This window comes from Pleurodeles waltl, chromosome 6, assembly GCF_031143425.1.
Source record: "Pleurodeles waltl isolate 20211129_DDA chromosome 6, aPleWal1.hap1.20221129, whole genome shotgun sequence".
Lineage (NCBI taxonomy): Eukaryota > Metazoa > Chordata > Amphibia > Caudata > Salamandridae > Pleurodeles > Pleurodeles waltl.
This window is the reverse complement of record NC_090445.1, coordinates 1,647,329,689-1,647,350,837: the sequence shown is the minus strand read 5'-3', so window position 1 is coordinate 1,647,350,837 and position 21,149 is coordinate 1,647,329,689. Positions and strand designations below refer to the sequence as shown.

Here is a 21,149-nt window from a genome sequence, read left to right as displayed (position 1 = left end):
AAGAGGCACGTGATCTCCAACTGAGTCTTGATTAAAACATTAAAAAGGCTGCTGCATTGGAAAAAAACAGTAAATACTTGATTTCTGTATAGAATGCATCAGTGTGACAAAGCATTTAGCGTGTCATGATTCAGTGTACTTTGAGGTGTGAAATAGTCCCTCTAGCATCGCAAAGCAGGCACTAGGAAATAGAATGATACATCAAACAGCGAAAAGCATTGTTTGGGAGAAAATACTCTTCTGGATGGAGTCAAAGCTGCTATATGTATATTTTCAAAGAGTTGGAAACAATAGGTCCTGCAGACAGTTGCACTGTCAAACTAAGCCTAAGAAGGCTGATGTGATAATCGTATGTGCTGCCTTAACAGTGCAAAAGGTGGTGAACAAACCAAAGCAGAAGGATCATTCTAGAAGCTAAACTAAACAAAGTATAAAAAGTTTCCTAATGAGCCAGCGGATGTGGCCAAAGAGGTTACTCCAAACAGAAGTTGTTTTTTTCGAACAAAATGGTGAATCCCAGCTCTTCAAAACAGAGAACAAGATATTGAAAAAGAACAAAGACAGGTAAGCAGTGTGAAGTAGTAAAGTGAGCGCAGATAAGCCAGGCCGAAAAGAGTACTGGCGACAAAATAATTCCAGGAATGCAAGACGCTAGTTAGATCTGCTGGGAGGCTGGGCACCAAACTTGAGCCAGTGAGAAACTTGTAAATGTCCCTCAAGTGTAAGATTATCACATGACTGTCATCAGAGAAACCAGGCTCCATTCCTGTACTCCTGGTTGTAAGTCAGTGCATCCATCTGTAGTAGTCTAATTTGTTCACTTGAAATTAACTTAGACTATAACTCTTTGAATACATTAAATTGTTAATGAAAACCCCTGGACCGCAAATTGTCCTTGATGATCTGGAGCGCTTTGTTAACCTCACTCTGTCATGTCATGTAACTGAAGCTAACACACAAGAAAAAGAGGGTACAGGGGAAGTCTCACTGCTTGATATCTCCTTTCAAGTTGGTATAGAACCCATGTTGGTTTTTCAAAATTGCCCTCACCCACTAGATAGTGGCATGCTTCATCACTGAGTATGCTTCAACGCCCAGGTACAGACCAACATCCTGAGCGGAGCAATAAAGTGTTCTTTGAGACATACTCTCTTCTTATTATCAGGGATCTGTTTGTGCAACTAAAATTGAAAACTGTCTAGGTGGGTGCCCACTCCAATCTTTATTCTCAGCCCCCCCGACATGGTTAAAATATAAATGTTAATGTAAACTTCAGGAAGTTAATGTCCTGTACCCTCTCTCATCAACATGTTTCTGCCCTTCCTCTGGCTAGCCGGGTCATTTAACCTTCTTCAGGATACTGGATCCTTACCTTTTTTGTTTTGCAAATTCTCCCCCATTACCTATTTGTAAATGATGTGTTGAATGTTTTTGGCTACTCCAGTGTCCTCATGTAACACCCAGGGAATGCCTGTAAAACAAAAGACTGTCTGTTAGAAAGTCAGATAATATCATATCTACTTCAGTCCACAAACGTATGTGGTTTTATCCTCAACCCCTTTCAACACCAGTTCTCAATCAGTGGTCAAGGTGAGAAACATTCCCATTGGTGATGTTGTTTCCACTCTGCTTATCTTACCTGAGTTTTACAAACTTGGGATGTAGTGGGTGCATCAACCTCTAGTCACATTCTGCTATGAACAGACAATGGTACTTAGGTTAGTCCCCCCTAAAATATGTAGGTGTTAGGCTACTCATGGGGAGATGTATTTCCCTTTTTAAAATGTTGCTTCTGGTCGCCACAATCACATACAAAGTTGTCCCTGTCTAGCCTTGGGCTTCCTCTCAAATGGCTTCTCCCTATGGGGTAATGACCCCCGTTTATGGGTTGGTAGCAATTTTATTCATGTTCATCGTTCTGCCATTTTCTTTGCTTCTGGAGTGGTGCCACTTACTCATAACACCCATTCATGTACCAGATTCATTCATGCTGCCTTATCTTTAGTCCCTCAGGAGATCAATAATCGTGCGGCACCGTAATGTCACCTTGTATCCCCCCCTTGGTGAATACCAATCTCTCAGCGCATTATTATTGCATGTCATGACTCAGTTAGATAGTCATGGCCCTCTTGATTTCCAGCACACTCGTACCCCGGTATATGTAAATAAGCACTCCCTTTCCATTCTTAAAGGGCTGTATGTCCTCATTGCTGTCAGGTACATCTCCCAAAGCACATAGAAAGCACAAGGCACCCTCCCCTACGGGTGCGAAACACATTTCCCTCTCTCTCAACCATACTCTAGCTTAATGTTGCCCTCTGCTGGAACCTTCACTCTTTCACTCTCTTATTTTCCCCACTTACTTTGTCAAGGGATTCGACACCACCATCACCTGTCACTTGCTTCCCCCTGCTGGTCAACCTGAGCTGTGGCTAGCTTCTCTACCCATGCTCCCCCTGACGAGTGGTGATGTAACTACATGATCAGGCATGTTGCGCCAATCAGTATACTCCATTTTAGTCCCAAGGGCCTGCCATCTTGGAACTGTAAGATATTGTTATTGCCTCAAGTCTGATGGACTTAGTTTTATATTTGTTTGCTACATTGTGAAAGTCAGATGATCTCTTTCTGATAAATTAATTACAAAAAGCAGTTATTCCCGTAGATTATTTTATTATTTGTTACCAGGATAATATGGTTTTCCTGTGGGAGAACCTTGCTTTTATTTGTTGGTGGGCCATCCCCTTATTCTGTTCTCCCTCTAATGAGCATGGACCGGGGCTCATCTGTTACTGTGATTCCAAATTACCACTTATGTTCAGGATGTGTCTTGTCATCTAACGGACAGCCCCCTGCGTCCCCTTATTAGTGTTAATTAGGTATGTCTGTGATTCTCCTTTGTTGGTCCATACCTCACTCCTCTCTCTGATTTAACTTACAAGTGGGGTTTTGTCTGTAAGGTGTGTCTAGCTGGGTTCCCATGTATGACTACTATTTAGGTTCTGCTCACATAACGCCATGAAATCTCATGTTTTGTCCCTCCTCATTGCTTTTGAGTCTATACACCCATCTCTGCTCCCGTCTAAACAGGAACTGCTTTACATCCTGGCAGTTGTCATGTACATTTTATTGATCACCAACCAGTGAAGATCATTCACTGAATGTTTCATCACCTCAAAATATGTTGTGAGCCTAGTGATAGTTTTTCCACATATAACATTGCTCATGTGCACTATATTTCTAGTCTTTACTTACCTCGTTGTCATGTCGATGTATAATAGGTTACATGGGCATCTAATGAGGTAGATTACATTTTCGGAGTAGCACGTTGTGTGATTAGATAAACTCCATGGGTATCTCATTCCTAGGTCCACTGTCTTGGTGGTGTAAGTGAGGGGACATGCCTTGCATGAGCCACGTGGGTGGTGACGCGTTACTGGTGAGAGGTTCCATAGTCTCTGTTCCATTCCCATTCTGGGAGTTCTTGGTCTTGTGTGTACCACTACTTTCTTGATGTTTGCACTTCTCTTGAAAGCGAACATGGGGTTCTGCAAGCCCAAACCATTTGAATTCAAGATGCACCAGTTTCTATTCACAATTCTTTTCAACTGGTTTGAGGCTGTACTGGAAGTAACACACAAATGCTCCTGTTGGTACTTGGTTGTGCATTGGTTTCCAAAAGTGCTTCTTGTTCAGCATTTCTTGCGTTTTTTCGGGATCTGTTGATCACCCTGCTAGGGTAGTGTTGCTCCTCTTGTTTGATACTCAGCATCCCTGCCTCTTTTTTTAAACTCTTTTACCTTGGAACAATTCCTCTGAAGGCGCAAGAACTACCCGTACGGTAGTTTTTCCCTCAAAGATCTTGGGTGGAAACTCTCATATGATAAGAGACTATTCCTGTCTGTGGCTTTGTGATATACCTCCGTTATCAGTCTTTCTTCCCTTGGTTTAATCTCAAGATCCAGAAACGGGAGACACTCTTTAGTTGAGGTTGAGGTAAAGTACAAGTAGGGGTTTCTGCTATTCAAACACTCAGAAATAATTGTACTGACTCCATGTTTCCTTCCCAGATCAGGAAGACATCGTCAATTAAATGACACCAAAGTTTGTTGTATTTCCGAAAGGGATTATCTGGGGAGTAAATGTGTAGTCTCTCAAATTCTGAGACATACAAACATGCCAAAGTTGGTGCAGATGTACTCCCCATAGATGTACCATGAGTTTGTAAGTACAAGGTGTACTTAAACTGAAAATAATTTTTTGTACTTGCCAATTCGGCCAAGCTAAAGATGAAGGGTCTAGGTGTCTGGTAATGTCACTCCTTCTGACAAAGGATGCTGTCACTGACCCGTAATGTTTCCCCCATGGGATGTTTGTTTAGAGGGATTCTATATCTAAACCACTAGCTGTTCTTTGTCCTGATCAAAAGGGATATCCTTGATACAATTAAGCACCTATCTGGTGTCCTTTAGGAACGAGGCCATCTTTTCCACTATTGGTCTTAGGAAGAAATCACAGAATTGTGACAATGTTTCCAGGACGATCCAATTCCTGAGACTATTGGTCTTCCCAGTGGGGGTCTTGCAGGTTTGTGTACCTTAGGCAGTGTATGGAAATATGGGATAACTGGTTCTTCTTTGCATAGAAAGCAGGCTTCATTACCCGCAATCCACCCATTGATGAGTGTTTCTTCTATTAGGGTTTAATGTTCACAATGAGGGCTGGTGTGGGATCCTTCCCCAAAATGTTGTAAATCCGTCTGTCAGAGAGAAGTTGAAGACACTCAGCCTCATAAGATTCCCTGGTCTGGATCACTTTTACACATGTAACTAGCTATTATCTGCTCCAACAGCCAGATTAAAAAAATTAATCGATTTTTTGTTGGCCTTACCAATGCATTGATTGTGTTAAATTAACAGAGAATATTATAACTCTGTATTTTCATGAAATTGGCCTGTCAGCGCTGTACCTTCATAGTCTGGTTCTGAAGATGTTGTCATAGGCTGGAGTCTGCTTTCTGTTTGAGGGGCCTCATGACTAGTGTGGATGTGGTGAATCCTATCTTTTGTTAGGCAGATGCCAAGTCATATCCCTTTCTGCCTCTGTAAAATCTAAGTTTACTAAATCTGACACTCCATACTGACTACCAGTGTTGATTGCTATGTAGTTAAATTAACCATTTAATTAATGATTTGCTACTGAAAAGTGATTAGAGATGATAAGCTGTGCAATGCATTTCTTCTCTTCTCTCACTTAATTCAGTGCTACATTTTTTTTTTTATTTGGTTCCAACAAAGAAATAAACCGCAGATGGCATCATCTGACATGCACTAAGTGGACAAGCCAGCTGGTGGACATCTTGAAACCTGGTAAATCCTTGCGGTTGAGGTGCCACCGTGCCCAAGGTAGGCCCTTCTGGCTAGCACCACCAGCCTGCAGAGTCCAGGCCTGCCAGGCGAAAGTCATGGCTTTGCTTGCATCCTTCTGGGGGGAGTACAAAAGCTGTTAAGCCTGCAGGAGTCTTAGACTCCTCCTCGGTCCAATGGAACCCTGCCCGCAGTAGGGAGCTGTACTCTACCCTCGCCTCACAATTGCTTTGTAAACTGTGTTTTATAACCTTCTGTTTCCAAAGAGAATGCCCACAAATCATTTTGTTTAGATCATAATTATTTGATCCTGCATACCAATACTTGTTTAGATCTCCTCGTTTACAACAATATTTTATGATTATATATGTTTTTCCCTAATACAAATTAAAATCTTTACTCACTTCCTATCAATGTTAATCAAAACTGGAAGAGTTTGTTTAGATAAATATATCTACTAGCGAATTAAAATAAATAGTATCTAAACAGAATACTATTGTAAAGAACTAGCATCTATTTGGTTAATGTTAGAAACAGAAGTAGATAAAACATGTCTAGACAATTGTACGTTGCATAGTTACCCACTTCAAGGTCACATTGTGGTGACAGAAGATGCCGCCTAGTGGTCGAGACCTCATAATGTGTCTAACCGAGTTCACTGCCTGGCTCAACGTCTACTCTTTTTTTTCACTTTTTAAATTGTTCTATATTTTGTCCAGGTATTGATTTTCGGCCACACTGCAGTGGTCAAATTGAGCAAAGTGCTGGAACCCCGAAGGTTCGAGAATGTCAGGTTAGACTCTTGGATACTTCCAGATGGTTCTGTTTCGGAGGGTCTACATGAAAGAAAATTGGGTCTAGGTCCTCCATAGAAGGTCCAAGCTAGCTTCTCTTTACAGATGCTGTAACATTTCTTCATAGTGACAATTCTTGTTGTTTTTGATAATTGATAGACTTGATCCATCCGTTGTGATTACAGTCTGGTGGTTTATCATTCTTTGCAAGTGATTTTCTTCTGTGGGATTCAGAATCTGATGGGTCCTTTTTTCGATTGCTGCTTCTTTTATCCAAACAAGTTATTTGCCATCCTTTACACTATTGCAGCCTGTGATATTTAAAAACTAAATGATGTAACAAAGCTATTTTACATTTTAAACTACTGATTTATTCATTTGAGTCACTGTATTTTCCAGGGATGTTAACGAGATTTGCTTAATGAATAATGTAACAGGAGGGCACAGGCAGTGGAATCGACTGTGGTAAAAATAAGACCTGTGGCATTTCAATTTGTTGAAATAAAGATACTTATAAAAATGGTCGATTATGGCTCGTGGCTGTTTATGGAACCCCTAAACTAAATTTGTCTTGTCTTTGAAGCAAGCATGTCTGTTTGCTAAGGAAGAGGAACCTAGTTCAGAAGAGCATATATATATATATAGTGTATTGTGATTACAGAACTGACTAAAGCAAAGTGGGTCTCTGTGAATTTAACCATGACACTTAAGTATAGCTAGGATTTTGATCCTCATTTTGCAAACTCTACTGGTCTCGAGTAGCCCTGACTTCACCCTGAAATCTTGTAGACACAATTGCATTTTAAGGTGTCCTGAAGACTTGACTTCATTCTTCAGTCGCCTGTAGTTGTGACCCCATTCCTAAGTTGCCTGTAGCATTGACTTGATTCTGAGATCTCGTATAGCCCTGAGCTCATGGCAAGGCCTCCTGAAGCCTTAACCCCATTCCATGATCCCTAGTATCTGCGATCTCATCCTGAGGTCTCCTGTAGCCATACCTCATGTTATGCTCTCCTGTAGCCTTTGACTGGATTCTAAGTTCACCTGTATCCTTTTCCTGATTCTGTGGACTCCTGTAGGCTTGACCTGACTCGGCGGTATCCCCTAGCCATGACCTGACACTCGAGTCTCTTGTAGCTTTTGGCCTGATTCTGAGGTTTCCTGTAACCCTAAGCTCATGTCAAGGTCTCCTTTAGCCTTGACCTGATTTTCAGGTCTCCTATATCTTGGCCCTTATTCTGATGTCTCCTGTAACTTTGACCTCATTGTGAGATCTCCTGTGGCCTTGACCTTATTCCATGGTCTGCTGTCACCTTGACTTCCATTCAAGGTCTCCTGTATCCTTGACCTGATGCTGAGGTCTCCTGTAGCCATGAGCTCATTTTATGCTCTGCTCTAGCCTTGACCTGATTCCAAGGTCTTCTTTACCCTTGACTGCATTCCAGTGCCTCCTATAACTTTAATCTGACTCTGCGGTCCCTTTTAGCCTTAACATCATTCCAAGGTATCCTCTAGCCCTCACCTTATTCCATGGTCCTATGAAGACTTCACCTCATTACAGATCTCTTGTATCCTTAATGTCATTCTGAGGTATTTTTTATTTTTTACTTTATTGTAAGGTCGCCAGCAACCTTGATCTCAATCTGAAGTCTCCTGGTACTGGAGATGCCAGGCCTTTCTTTGCCTGCCTAGACTTTTGTTAATGACACATGCACCTGGTAGCTGCACAAAGGCTGAGAAGGCCATTTTAGGAGCACTTACTGAAGGCATTTAGTGCCCCTTAGGTGTGCAGCAATATATGCACAGTTCATTTAATGCCTTCTGAGAACAGTGGAGTATGTTTTGCAGAGTAGAGATAACCTGACACGCTGCTCGCAGGGCCGAGCAGAGAGCGGCAGTGGTAGCCACATGGCTATTTCGCCTAATGTTATTTTCCAATGCATGCTGCAGCACATCCAGCTGCTCTCTCTTTACTCCAGTAATATGCTCTGTTCAAACCCAATGAAAATCAGGATTGAAAGGTCACAGCTGACTGTCTACCTCTTTAATGGAAACAGAAGTCCCTTTTAGGATCCAATAGCAGTTTCTTGATTGTGCATTATCATATTTACATTAACGCCTCTTTTATTCACTTTAGATTTATCAAAATGTGCTTTCCTCTTTCAATCTGCTACCTAGTACTTCAAGTTAATTGACTCTGCACTGAAATAATGTTGGGCTTACAGGCAAGTGGTCCTTAGAACCTCCTCTGTAGGTATTTTGTGCCTCTTTCTTCAAGTTTTTTCTTTTCTTCTACTACTCAGTGTCCCTCTGGCCTTTGCCAGGGTATTCGCATCGGATTAGTGTTTTTTTCTTAACGAAAACATTTTTTCGAGGTTGCAACAAACAACAACCGTAGAAATCACAGACAATTCACAACCAGTATGGTGGAGATATAGCAACTCTTGTACATGGTTAATTACATAGAGTGTAATCCTTGGTAATAATCCCACCACAAGCCTCATATATTGCAGTACTCAGAGGGCATCCTCTAGATGCATAGACATGTTCCTTAGCCTTTGCAAGATGCATGTTTCTGACGCATGTGCTCCCATTCTCCTCTCTCAATGTAATCTGCGTTTTCCATTAAGGACAGCATAGATTAGCTGCCGTCAACAGGCGCATTATGCGATCCATGCCACCGGTACCACAGGTTGTTTTTCATTTAGTTTTTATGTTGGCGTTTGCCAAAACCTTCTCATTTCACTGAAATTTGATGTATAATATACAGACTTATAACCTCCCGCTGGAAGGCTGCATCCCTTCCTTGCATTGCAGCCTGGACCGCTGCTGTCTTCAAGTGTATGCAGATTGAAAGGGGCAGTCCTATAACCCTGGAAGCTGGGGCAAGACAATAATAAAACAGAGTAGTGGTACCTTCGGGAGAAGTACAAGCCTCTACTTCCTCAGTAATTCTAAAAAGACTATGACTTGCCATCTGTTTGGCAGTGGCGGCTGGAGTTGGGGCTAAGTGGTTGGGGGGCACAAAACAAAAAAGACACAAAAAAAACATACTTGCTGCATTTCCTCTCTTCTGGGTCCCTGGCTGAATTTACAGGCTCCCAGCCTGCCCTGCGGTCGATCCTAACGCTGCTGTCATGCTTCTGGGTGGGCCTGAGTGCTTTCGATTTGTGCTCCCAGGCTGACTGGGAGTCTGTGGCTGCTCTCTCCAACCCAGCAATACAGTGCCAAGTTGGAGACAACTCAGTGAACAAGTGTGTTTGGCCTTCCTGAGACGGCCGGCCAGACCAACATGTGCACTGAGGGGAGTGCACCTACCACTCCCCCTGTTGCCTGTCATCCCCATGGCCCTGCCCCCGAAAAATTAAACAATAATAAACTTAATTTATTATAATTTTATTTTTCAAGTTTGCAGCTGCTGGTGGGGGAGGGGGACGGAGGAGCCGCTTCTGCTTTTTGCAGCACCTTTTGATACAATGTGTGTATATTTGTCTTTACTTCCAGAGATATCTACAGAAAATAAAACTGATTAAATTCTCCATGACAAGCAATCAAGTGATAAGTCTTTTTTTTTAGAATTACAGAGGAAGGAGAGGCTTATTCTTCATCCAAAGAGACCATTGTTTTGTTTTATTACTGCTGTTTTCAAGTGGGCTAAGGCAGAGTGTAAGACAGCCCAGAGGTCTCAGTAGACATCCTATCACTTCCTCCTGGCATGCTATCCTGAAGGAGTCGAGATCGACCTTCACAGAGGAAGCGCCACCCTGATGCTTTTCCTCCTTGCATACATTCAGTCATGTCCAGAGTGATTTCTCTCTCCAAATTGTGTCTGCCTACATCGCATGGCCCCGGCCCACTTACCTACCTCGGCCTCAGCCACCCAGATGCACTGATCCGGTCCTCAGCATTGCCTCTCCCTCCACCCACTGCTACGCTTCTACAATAGGCCCGCCTGGCCCCCACCACTAACCCTCCACTCCCGCCATGGGTTTAATCAGTTGCCAACTTCCCTTGTAGACCATATGCCCGTTCCTCCTATGTGTGATGAATGATTTGGCCATGCTTAAGATTCATAGTTATGCACCTGAGCTGTATAACCCTTGCTGTTTGTGTGTTGCGATTTATGTAAAACCTTCAAAACACATGTTTTTTAAAAGCAAAAAGTCATATACAAACTTATAGGCTGTGCTTAATTTCCAAAAGAATGAGTGCCAGTGGCCAAAGCTCTGCTAAGAAGCCCACGACCAGCACTATTACATGTCAGCATGCCAAATACCAAGGCTGCGTAGTCTGGAATCCACCACCTTTGCCTCTAAAAGACTACCAGCCACACCCTACCCCTTTATCTCACTCCGGCAGATTCCTGCTTCTCACTTTGTGACAGTTTTTCTAACTTTCTCTTCCTCCTTCCTCATTCTTTCCCTTATGTGTTTTTTTCCTCTCTTGATCTCTGGAAATGTCAGAAGAAGAGAAATAAGTGCTGGTCCCCAAACATAAATGCGAGTGGGACCCACTGTCTCGGATTAAGCACTGCTTATAGGGTCTTTAGGCCAGCTCTCATTCACTCATTGATTGGTCTGGTTTTGTGTTTTTTTTGCATTTTTCTTGCACCCATTACATCATACAGCATGGGACAGTGGGTCAGCTCACGTCAGCCATTGGCTAACTTCTTTGGGAATGATGGCCTTCTGCAATTTCACAGGGAGCGCATCCGTACCCAAAGTAGTTCACTTAAGTGCCAGGGACTAATATGGCAATGCGTGCTTCTGAATCCCCCCCAAAAAAACCTATATTTCCTTGTTACTACTATTTGGCTTCAGCTAAACTAATGAACAACCTGCAGCTTCCCAAAAATAAAGTTTTGCAAAAACCTGACCCCAAAAAAGTGCAAACATTGGCAAAGCAAAAAAGGCTGGCATTCAACACCAGACCAATTGGCTTTGTTGAGGCTTGTTACAATTATTTTTTTTCCTTCGAGTATGTCTCTCCAATTAGCTTGGCGACTACTGTACAAAGTTTCAGGGTATTCATGTTTCCGGGCCTTGATCTCCCCATTCCCATATCTCTCTATTCCATCTCTTGCTCTCTTTATATCGCAGAAATATCCTCTGATTCTCTATTCCTTGTTCTGTCTGATCTTTCTTAAGTCAAGAAGGTCACACTTTTTACACTACTCCCACCTTCTTGCCCTCTCGCACAGGTCCTGGTTTACACCAAAATATGCATTTTTAAAATAACCCTGTTATCAATAAACATAACCAGGGAGTGATTTTTTTTTCTCTTTCTTTTTAAAATGTAACCCTTTAGCCAGCCATGAACACATAAAGCTACAGGCTCCTGGCATGATAGTGAAGCGAAGTATATGATCTCCATTGACTTGTATTGTAACCAGGAGGCCAAACTTTTGAATCTTGCTAGGGCCAATTTAGCATTCCATCTTTCAGAGGTTGCTTGAGTGCCAATAATTTGGATAATACTAACGGTTTCTTACTGTGCTTAAAGACAGCAACATTGGGGTGTGAGGGTCTGTTTTATATTTATTTTTATTAATGTCCGCCCTTTCACTCAGGGACTTTATCCTTATGCTTCACCGTCTTAGGGAAAAGCTTTCTTCAATTTTTCCATCTCCATCACACAAACACAAGCTTATTTTATGTGACTTCTCCTTGTTTCCAGGTGAATATCCTCATGTCCCCACACCAGGTGACCTTAGTACACTCAGTAGTATATCTAGCCAGTCACAGGGATGCCCAGGCATCTAGTCGTGGTCACATATCTCGCCACTACTACACTCTTAGATCTTTTCATTTTCCATCTTTCCATCACACAGAGCTATTTTTTAATTCTTGCATTCATCACTCAACTGAGCTTTATATCCATTTCTCTTCGCAGCATCCAGCCCACAAACGAGGATAAAGGTGTGGAAAGGACATAAATTGCCAGCTTACCCACCGAGGCGTACACATACCCACCACCAATGACTGCCCCTAGATTTGGATTCTATGCCACCAATATCCCATGCCAAACACGGCATCTGGGTTTTGCGACATTGACCAAAATCTGATGACGAACACTGAAGCCCAAGCCTTCAAGCACTTTGCCAAAACTCTCACATTATGGGACGACACGTTGATTAGTGTCGACTCCAACGCGCCCGCTACGCTTTCCTATTTTTGACCATTGAGTGATGTATTGACTCGGCCCCACTCAACACATGAACAATCAGCATGCAAGCCGGCAGACGTCCTACCAATACAACCCTTAACTCGCTCAGTCCTTCATCTGGCAGTCTGAAGCCAAGCCCCTCCTGTTCATCCTGTTCCCAGGCTCTCCACTCTCAGCCATCCTACTCCTCAAATGTGTGCGCCACATCGAGACACCACAACCTCACTTTTCATTGTTGTACTCTCCCTCGGATATAGGGCTGACATTTAATCAGGAAATGACCAAAGTGAGAAGCATGCTTGAAGAATGGATGGGCTGCAGGTGACTCAAAAAAACAATCTCTTCCTGTACGGCGTCATGAAATATTCAAAAAGCTTTATTGCTTACTCTATTCACCACCAATCACGCAAACCTCTTCATTACCTGCCTCAAATTCCTTAAGTTAACCAGGATCATGACCCCACTCTTAATTCTTTCATTAGCAGAGTTTGAATGCAAATATCAGCTAAACCGGCTTCGTACAGTACAAAATGCAGACACCAGCAGTCAGACGCTTCCACTGACCACCGCTGAAGGGGTGAGACGCGTTCCACATCATACTAGTCTACAGGAACAACTCTCTCCCATTACCTATCCAATCATCTGCTGCGCCTAGTGACACTATCAAGCCCTATTTCATAAGCAGGGCTACAAATACTGAACCAGTCCCCTACACATCCCTTAGGAAACCCTACCTTCCCCGTACACACCTCAAGCCTTTCAGTTACTCACTTTTATGAGGAAACGATGGCAGCCATCTTTTTCATCTCCTGGACGTGTAGACAGTCAATCTTTTTTATGTTCTCTGCATTAGTCAATCAGAAGAATTACTTTTGCGTTTTTCTCTCTTGCGTTCAGTGTTTTTTTACTTGTCCTCATCTTCTGAGTACTTGTTCTTCACCCCTAATTTCACTTCTACTAAGAGTTGTGATGTTAGTGAGTGGTCATTGTGTCGCAGACGTCCTTACTCAGCCTGCGAGCATTGTTACTCCATCTTGGTCAGACCATCCACTTATTGTATCTTTTTAAATTCATATATTGCAGAATAAACTTAAAATATAATATCATTAACCCTCCTCTGTGCTTCAATAGTTAGACTTGCTAGCAGTGGCGGCCGGTGTGAGGGAAAGGGGCGGGGCAGTGCGGCGCGTGGCGAGAGTAGGAGGAGAAATAAAAGAAAATATATATTTTTTAAAAGTTACCTTAACGCCGCGGTGCACTGCTGCTCCGCTCCTCCTTCCTCGAGTGCAGGCACAGGCTCCCAGCCTGGACTGCGGCCAATCCTGACGCTGATCAGGCAGACTGGGAGCCTGTGCCTGCTCTCTGCAGCCAGGCAACACAGTGCCAGGCTGGAGAGAGTCTACTGCGCATGTGTGATTGGCTGGCCCGAGACGGTCGGCCAAACACACATACGCTCTGAGGGGAGTGCACAGTGCTCTCCCTTCACCGCTTGCCACAGTCCATTTCCCACCCCTTTTAATACAAAACAATAATAAACATAGGTTGTTATAGTTTTGTATTAAATGGTTTGCAACAGCTGCTACTTGCAGGGCAATTGGGGGGGGGGGGGGGGGGGACAGCGCTCCTCCGCTCTAGCAGAGGAGCCGCCCCTGCTTGCTGGGTTCTAGGAATTTAGGTTGAAGAGACTCAACACGATTTTCAGGTTTATTTCACCTTAGCTTTTGTTTCTATATATGCAATGGAAAGCCACATATCATTTTCCATGCCTTGATGCTTTACAATCTCTGGACGTTTGAAGTTTGTAAATTCCAGGAAACCAGGGCACAGTCCTGATAATGGCATTTGTGATCCATCCTCTATATTTTTATAACACCGTTACATTTTCATTTTACAGACTCTGTCATTGACGATGCTTTTATGTCTTGTTCCCGTAATATCCAGCACAAGCTTGATTTTCACAACTTGTTATTGATGCTTGGAAAATACACCGCTGAAGGTCATTGTTACGCACACACTGCCACTGACCTCCCTCTCAGCACGCATGAGCAGCTTTCATTCAAACTCGTCTCCTCCCCACATACCATAAAAAAATCTGTTCCTTTTTCCCGTGTACGCTTCTGTTTCTCAGATGAGTGCCAGTCTTTTACCAGGGAAAGTAAAATGGGAAACAGAGCCATTGATGGGCTTTGCAACCTTGAAACAAATATGGAATTGGCTTAGCATATCGTCTCCATGATGACTGAACCAATAATTACATTTTTTTAAAGCGCAAAATGGGCACCCTTTGTTGTCATAATGCCACCCACCTCTTCCCACACCCAAGACCTTTTCATTCATATCTACTAGGTTTGACCCTTCCTAAACTAACACAAGCAACCCAAGACTGATTAGGGTTCATCAGTCGGGTAGGGCTTGTGTCCAGTGGCAAAGTGAGCAGGGGGCCCACTCCTGGGCAAACCGTTGCCACTTAGGGCGTACATTAAGAACAGAAGGGATGATGGGAGGAATGATTGCAATTCGTCTAACCACTGGCAGTTGCTTAGGGTAGCATCCCAACCGATTGTTCTTTTGATCACCATTCCATTTCGATTTGGACCCAACCATATGCAAATAAGTCTTGACTGTGTTGTAATGAATCTTGAGGGCCCCCCTTGCAAAGTACATCGAGGGCCGCCCTGTACCAACCTGCCTCCAAAGAAATCTGGTATATTTTGACTGTGTACTGTGCTGAGGGAGCTAATGTTCCACACCTGAGTCTTGATGCTTCAGTTCGGGCAGGATGTTTTCTACTGGAGCAGGATGAAGACTTATTTGCATATGACTGGGCCCAAACTGAGGTGGCATGGTTTGTAAAACAATGAAGGGTTGGAAGCTAGCCCAAGCAATTGCCCGTGTTTAGACAAATTGCAAACTTTCCTTCCATCACTTTTGTGTTTTTGGGGTTCACTTGTGTACCACCACTAATTTTCCCATTTATTTATTTTTTCAAGTGTGGGTGTCGCCTGCGACAGCCTAGATTTTGTCCCTCTTTTGTAGGGATCCATGAGGCCTTGCAGCATCTAATATTTTGCCGCTAAGACTTGTAGTGGTAGAAGTTCGTTGCCTGGTGGCACTTACAGTTTTATGGAAGAGCATAAGTTACCAATGTCGCCCTCGCATGTAAGATTTTTCAAGGAAGAAATGATGGCATTTCTGGACAGACTTCGTAGCTGAGGTGTTTTTAATAACACTTCATTGAGACTGACAATTGCGTCACGCACTTGAGGCAGAGCGGGGGTTGCGTATTGCATTCAATAAATGCAGGCATGACTATCCGCACTCTTTCTGGTCATGTGAAATAATTTAACAGTTTTGCTGTCAGTCATACAAATATCGGCCTTGTTTGACCATTAAGAATGGTTGTAACCTGTGTAATCCCATGCTGAGTTTTATTAATATATAAACAAAGAGGGTTTTATGCCGAGTGAGAAGACTGGAAGAGTGAAGCTTAAAAGAGCGTATGTTCACCTTGTCATTTATTAATTTTTGATAAAGACATTTAAATTAATACACTAATATTCAAGCACATGGAAAGCATGACACATTAGTTCGTTAATTTCATCCTCACAATATGAATTTTCCAATATGTGAACACTTTATACTAGACCCTGAACCCCAGACCCCATCACACATGCAGGAGCTGACAAATGTCAAAATAGCAGATTACACCTTTCTTAAGAACCCTGCATGACCAAGTTTCAGTTTCTACTGAGGTTGAGATTCTGGTTTAGAGTTGAATGGTTTCTTCACCTAGTTGTACTAGGACCAGAAAAGGAATGTGTTATCAGTTTTAGCTTTTTGTTAGGAAGTGGTACAGTAGGGTTGATGTTCTTCAGGGATTTCCCCACTGTTGCAGTTGGGGATTTCAGTTGTCTTCTCTTTCCTTTGAGATGGTGATTCCTAACTGTGCTGCTTCACCTTGTAGTGAACATGAAGTCGGAGGTGAAAGCGAATATGACCTTGTGCCACCTGAGGATGAGGCGGATGATATATATGAAGACATTATCAAAATAGAGACTCAGCAACCCATGGTAAGACCTTTTGTGTGAATCTCTCTCTTTCTGCCTGTGAATCTCTCTCTTTCTGCCTGTGAATCTCCATGTCTCTCATTGTTCCACACTTTCTTCCCTGCTAGTCTGTTTCTTGCTCTACCTGCTGGAATCTGTCTGGAAGGGAATGGGAGAGTAGCCAAAGTTTTACAACCATTTAGCTAAACTCCTACCAGGAACAATTACAGAGGTATATAGACAGAGACCTCCTTCAGGAGTATTTTGGCTCCCAATTGGTAATGCAGGCTAAACTGAAATACTTAATTTGGACCACCTCATTCACCTACTGGTTAACAAATAAACTACAGAAAACATCTGGCAAAAATGAGTATTAACAAAGATGTTGTGTTAGTAAAAGCTATGAAAAGACACTAATAAAATAGAGAAACTAACCATAATCATTTTGGTGACACTCAATGGAGTTGATCGATTATCATTAAATTCAAAGTGTTTTACTAAAGTTAATGTGATAACGATAAAGACACAACCTGAAGTGCAGGAAGATCCGAATGACTGCACCCAAGAGTTTTGTCCCATAATAAAAGTTTCCTCAACACAAAGTTCTCTGTTGGGGCTCAGTCTACTTCGGAAGTGGATGTCTTTATATTTTGTGCAGGGAGAGGCTCTCAAGCCACATGTATTGAGTAGATGTTGGGGAGTAGGGGTCGAAAATTTACTGGAACCTACAAAAACATTCCCATTCGGCAATATGTGCCGGAAGCTTCTCTTCTTGTTAAAGAGGAGATATTCCAGTGCTCTTTATTAGGATGATGGGTGGATGTCCTTATGCAACCTGTTAAGTCTGGAGGTTCTTTGTGCACTGAAATATGAACAGCTTATTGAGATTGCTAAATGCTTCTGATTTACTTGTCTCCTAACGAGAACTGTGTTTTGATGTAAGTAAATGTAATGTACCCATCTTACTGTATACACTATATCTCCCCTTTTTCTGAAACTCCCCAATAAAGATGTTTAAAAAAGAGGGGGGGATTCTTTGTGCTGCACTGTGGGCTGCTTGACAGGGGGGAGTCCTTTTCAAAAGGTGGGGGAGGATTCTTGTGTGCTCCTTGTTATGGGGATGTCAGGAGGAGTACCCGTGACCATTGTTACAGAGGATCATGAGTGTAGTATTATTTTTTAAATAGCTCTTAATTGTGCCTTTTGATGAGTAAAAGCTGAATAATGGTATCAGAAACATACATGTAAACGGTGTGCTGTAGAACACCAACCCACTCTACCATCAGGATCGTGAAGACCTGTCAAGTTACACGAACAAATAGAGAATCCTGATACGTTCACAGATATTGTACTTATCAAGAGTATCAAAGTCCTTACAAATATTGATGTAATATATGATGTCTCTCAATTATGTCACTATGTCTCAGAGACTGTACATCATTCCAACACACACAAAGATGTGCTCCAACCTAACCCCAGATACAACACCAATCCCAGGGGGCCATTATGAGTTTGGCGGATGGAAAAGGCCGTCCGCCAAACTCCAGCAGTCAGTTTACCGCAAGTGAGGTCCCCTTCCCGCGGGCCCCATTAAGAGTTTCCGTCCGCTGGCCCAGCGGGAAGCGGCCTACAACATTGATGCCGGCTCATAATAGAGCCAGCGGCAATGCTGTACTGCGTAGGGTGCACCAGCACCCGCCGCAGTTTTCACTGTCTGCAAAGCAGACAGTGAAAATCGCAACAGGCCTGGGCAGGGAGATCCCTGTCCAGCCCTGTTGCGATTTTCACTGTGCATGAGCAGTGCAGGGGCTCCCCTGGGCCACCCTGCACCTCGTCTCCGCCAGCCTTTACATGGCGGGGCTGCCACTATGTAATCACCGGCGGAGAAGGGATTTGTAATCCCCAATGCAGCGATGCCCTGGCAGATTAGGGCCACCAGCCGCTCCAGTGGAGGAGCACTGGCGGTGCTGGCAGTCCGACCATAGTGCAAGTGCCACTGTCATAACGTGGCTGTCAGACCACCACATTGGTGGTGGTCTGACCGCCACCAGGGTCGTAATGAGGCCCACAGCCCATCCTTAACAAAGACCATCCATTGTTATTCATCTTCTAAACCCCACAGTTCCATGACAAGTTATATTGTTCCCTGTTGATGTTCCAGTCTGTAGGAAAGTGCCACTGTAGGCATGATTACCCCCCCAACTTTTCTGATATTGATGCCAACTTTGATTGAAAGTGTGCTGGGATCCTGCTAACCAGGCCCCAGCACCAGTGTTCTTTCCCAAAACCTGTACCTTTGTTTCCACAATTGGCACACCCATGGCACACAGTTAACTCCCTTGTAAAAGGTACCCATGGTACCTAGGACCCTGTGGCCATGGAAGGTTCCCAAGGGCTGCGGCATGTATACCATCCTGGGGGAGGCCTCACCAAGCACATGCACACTGCCCTTACACCTTGTGTGTGCTAGTAGGGAGAAAAAGGAAAGTTGACATGGCACCCCCCTCAGTGTGCCATGCCCACAAACCACTGCCTGTGGCATAGGAAAGCCACCTCTCTAGAAGGCCTTACATCCCTAAGGCAGAGTGCACTATACCACAGGTGAGGGCATAGCTGCATGAGCAATATGTCCCTACAGTGTCAAGGTCCATTCTTAGACATTGTAAGTGCAGTGTATCCATATTGAGTATATGGTCTGGGAGTTTGTCATTACGAACTCCACAGTTCCGTAATGGCTTCACTGAATACTGGGACGTTTGGTATCAAACTTTTCAGCACAATAAACCCACACTGATGCCAGGGTGGGATTTATTGAAAAATGCACCCAGAGGGCATCTTAGAGATGCTCCTGGTATGATAACAAAACTGCCAGTGCAGGGGTGACCAGTCTGTGCCACCCTCTCACTTTCAGAGAAGTTGACGACATGAGGTGAGAGTCTTTGTGCTCTCTGTGGCAGGAAACAAAGCCTGTCCTGGATGGAGGTTCTTCACACCCCCGCTGCAGGACCTACAACACTTGGTGGTAAGCCTCAAAGGCTCAATCCTCGGGTTATAGTGCCCCCGGGGATCTAGTGGATTTGCCTGACCTTGGACAAAGCCCCACTTTTGGCGGCAAGTCTGGTGGGAAAACGGGAGGATTGACCACCCCAGCTAGGACCAATCCTAAGGTGTCCAGAGCTGAGGTGACCTTCTCCCTGCAGAATCCTCCATCTTGGTTTGGCGAATGAGGACCAATAGGGTTAAGTTTGTGTCCCCCTCCCCAAAGGGAGTGGACACAAGAAGGGTGAAGCCATTGACTACTGCCCTCTGACCCCTGTAACACCCCTAAATCCAGGATTTAAGGGCCTCCCTGAAGCTAGCTCACCAGATCCGTGTCGACCTCACAAGAAGAAGGAGGACTGCATAGCTGAAACCCTCGCAGAGAAGAAGGATGACACATACTGACTTGACCCCAGCCCTACCGGCCTGTCTCCTGCTTCAGAGAACCTTCACAAAGAAAGTGATGCATCCAGCGAGACCAGCGACCTCTGCCAAGCACCAGAGGACCGAGAACTCCCAAGGACAGCGTCCCTGTCCACATAGAATCAAGAACCAAGGGACTCAAGAGCCTCCCCGGATCCATGAGCCCTGACCACCCTTCACCAGACGTCTTTGGCCAGTGACCAGGTGGCCCAACCAGCTAGAAAGAGTCCCCAGGCAATTGTGAGCAAGTGCCCACCCTGCACCTGCAGCCTCCAGGCCTTGGAAAACCCGACCTCTGGTGCAGCTACATTCAGAAGGCGGCCCTCCTCCCTGTCCAGCCTGTGGTTTGTCCAAGTCGAATCACTGGACCTCGCCTGCAGCATCTGAGTGACCCCCCGGGGTCCCCTCATAGACCATTGGAAACCCAACACCTTGTTTACACCCTGCACCCGGCCGCCCCAGTGCTGCTGAGGGTGTGTGTTTAGTGTCTTACTTGTGGCCCCCCGTGCTCCTCTAAACCCTCCAGGTCTGCCCTCCGAAGCCACGGGTACTTACCTGCAGGCAGGCCTGATTCCAAGTGCCATGTTAAATTTGCCTCAACTTTGACCTCTGCACCCTGCCGGCCCGTGTTGCTGGTGGGTGGGTGTTTGGGGTTAACTTGAACCCCAGCCTGTGGACTTCCTAACCCCTGGAGATTGGAACTGTAAGTCAAGTACTTACCTGTAAACCTTAATAACTTTTCTTCCCCCCAGGTACTGTTTCTGAAAATTGCAGTCAACGTTTTAAAAAGATAATTGCCAATATTTCAAAAACTGTATGACTTATCGATTTCAAACAAAGTACTATTGATATATGTGTAAAATACACATCTATTAAAGTGCTTAACTGCAGCCTGAATCTTGTGGTTCTAGACATAAATTAGTAAAAGATATTTTTGCTTTATAAAAACCATTGGTCTAGAGTTAAGTCATTGAGTGTGTGCTTCTTCTATTTGCTTGCGTGTACAACAAATGCTTTGCACTACCCTCTGATAAGCTTAACTGCTCGACCACACTACCACAAAACAGAGCATTAATATTATCTACTTTAGCCTCTGTTAAGCCTCTTGGATAACCCCTGGACTCTGTGCACACTATATCTCATTTTGATATAGTATAGACAGAGCCAGGCTTCCTACACAGTCCAAACAGCAGGGTGGGGGGGAGAACTCATCTGTTTTGACTTGCAGTGCAAGAAAGATCGAATCCCACTGTGTAATGGAGGTAGAAATGTTTTTTGTCTGTCTCTGAGCTTCAAAACATTTATCTCCGTCAAGG

The 21,149-nt window shown here is 44.0% G+C and overlaps 1 protein-coding gene across 2 annotated transcripts in view; it reads left to right on the top strand.

Annotated features, from left to right (window-relative positions):
- Window positions 1-21,149, top strand: part of VAV2 (vav guanine nucleotide exchange factor 2) — a 708,430-nt gene that overhangs the window by 494,075 nt on the left and 193,206 nt on the right. For both annotated transcript variants that reach the window (XM_069241562.1, XM_069241561.1), the window contains exon 5: window positions 16,290-16,395. In XM_069241562.1, coding sequence (XP_069097663.1) covers window positions 16,290-16,395 — 106 coding nt within the window. The remainder of the gene's footprint in view (window positions 1-16,289; window positions 16,396-21,149) is intronic.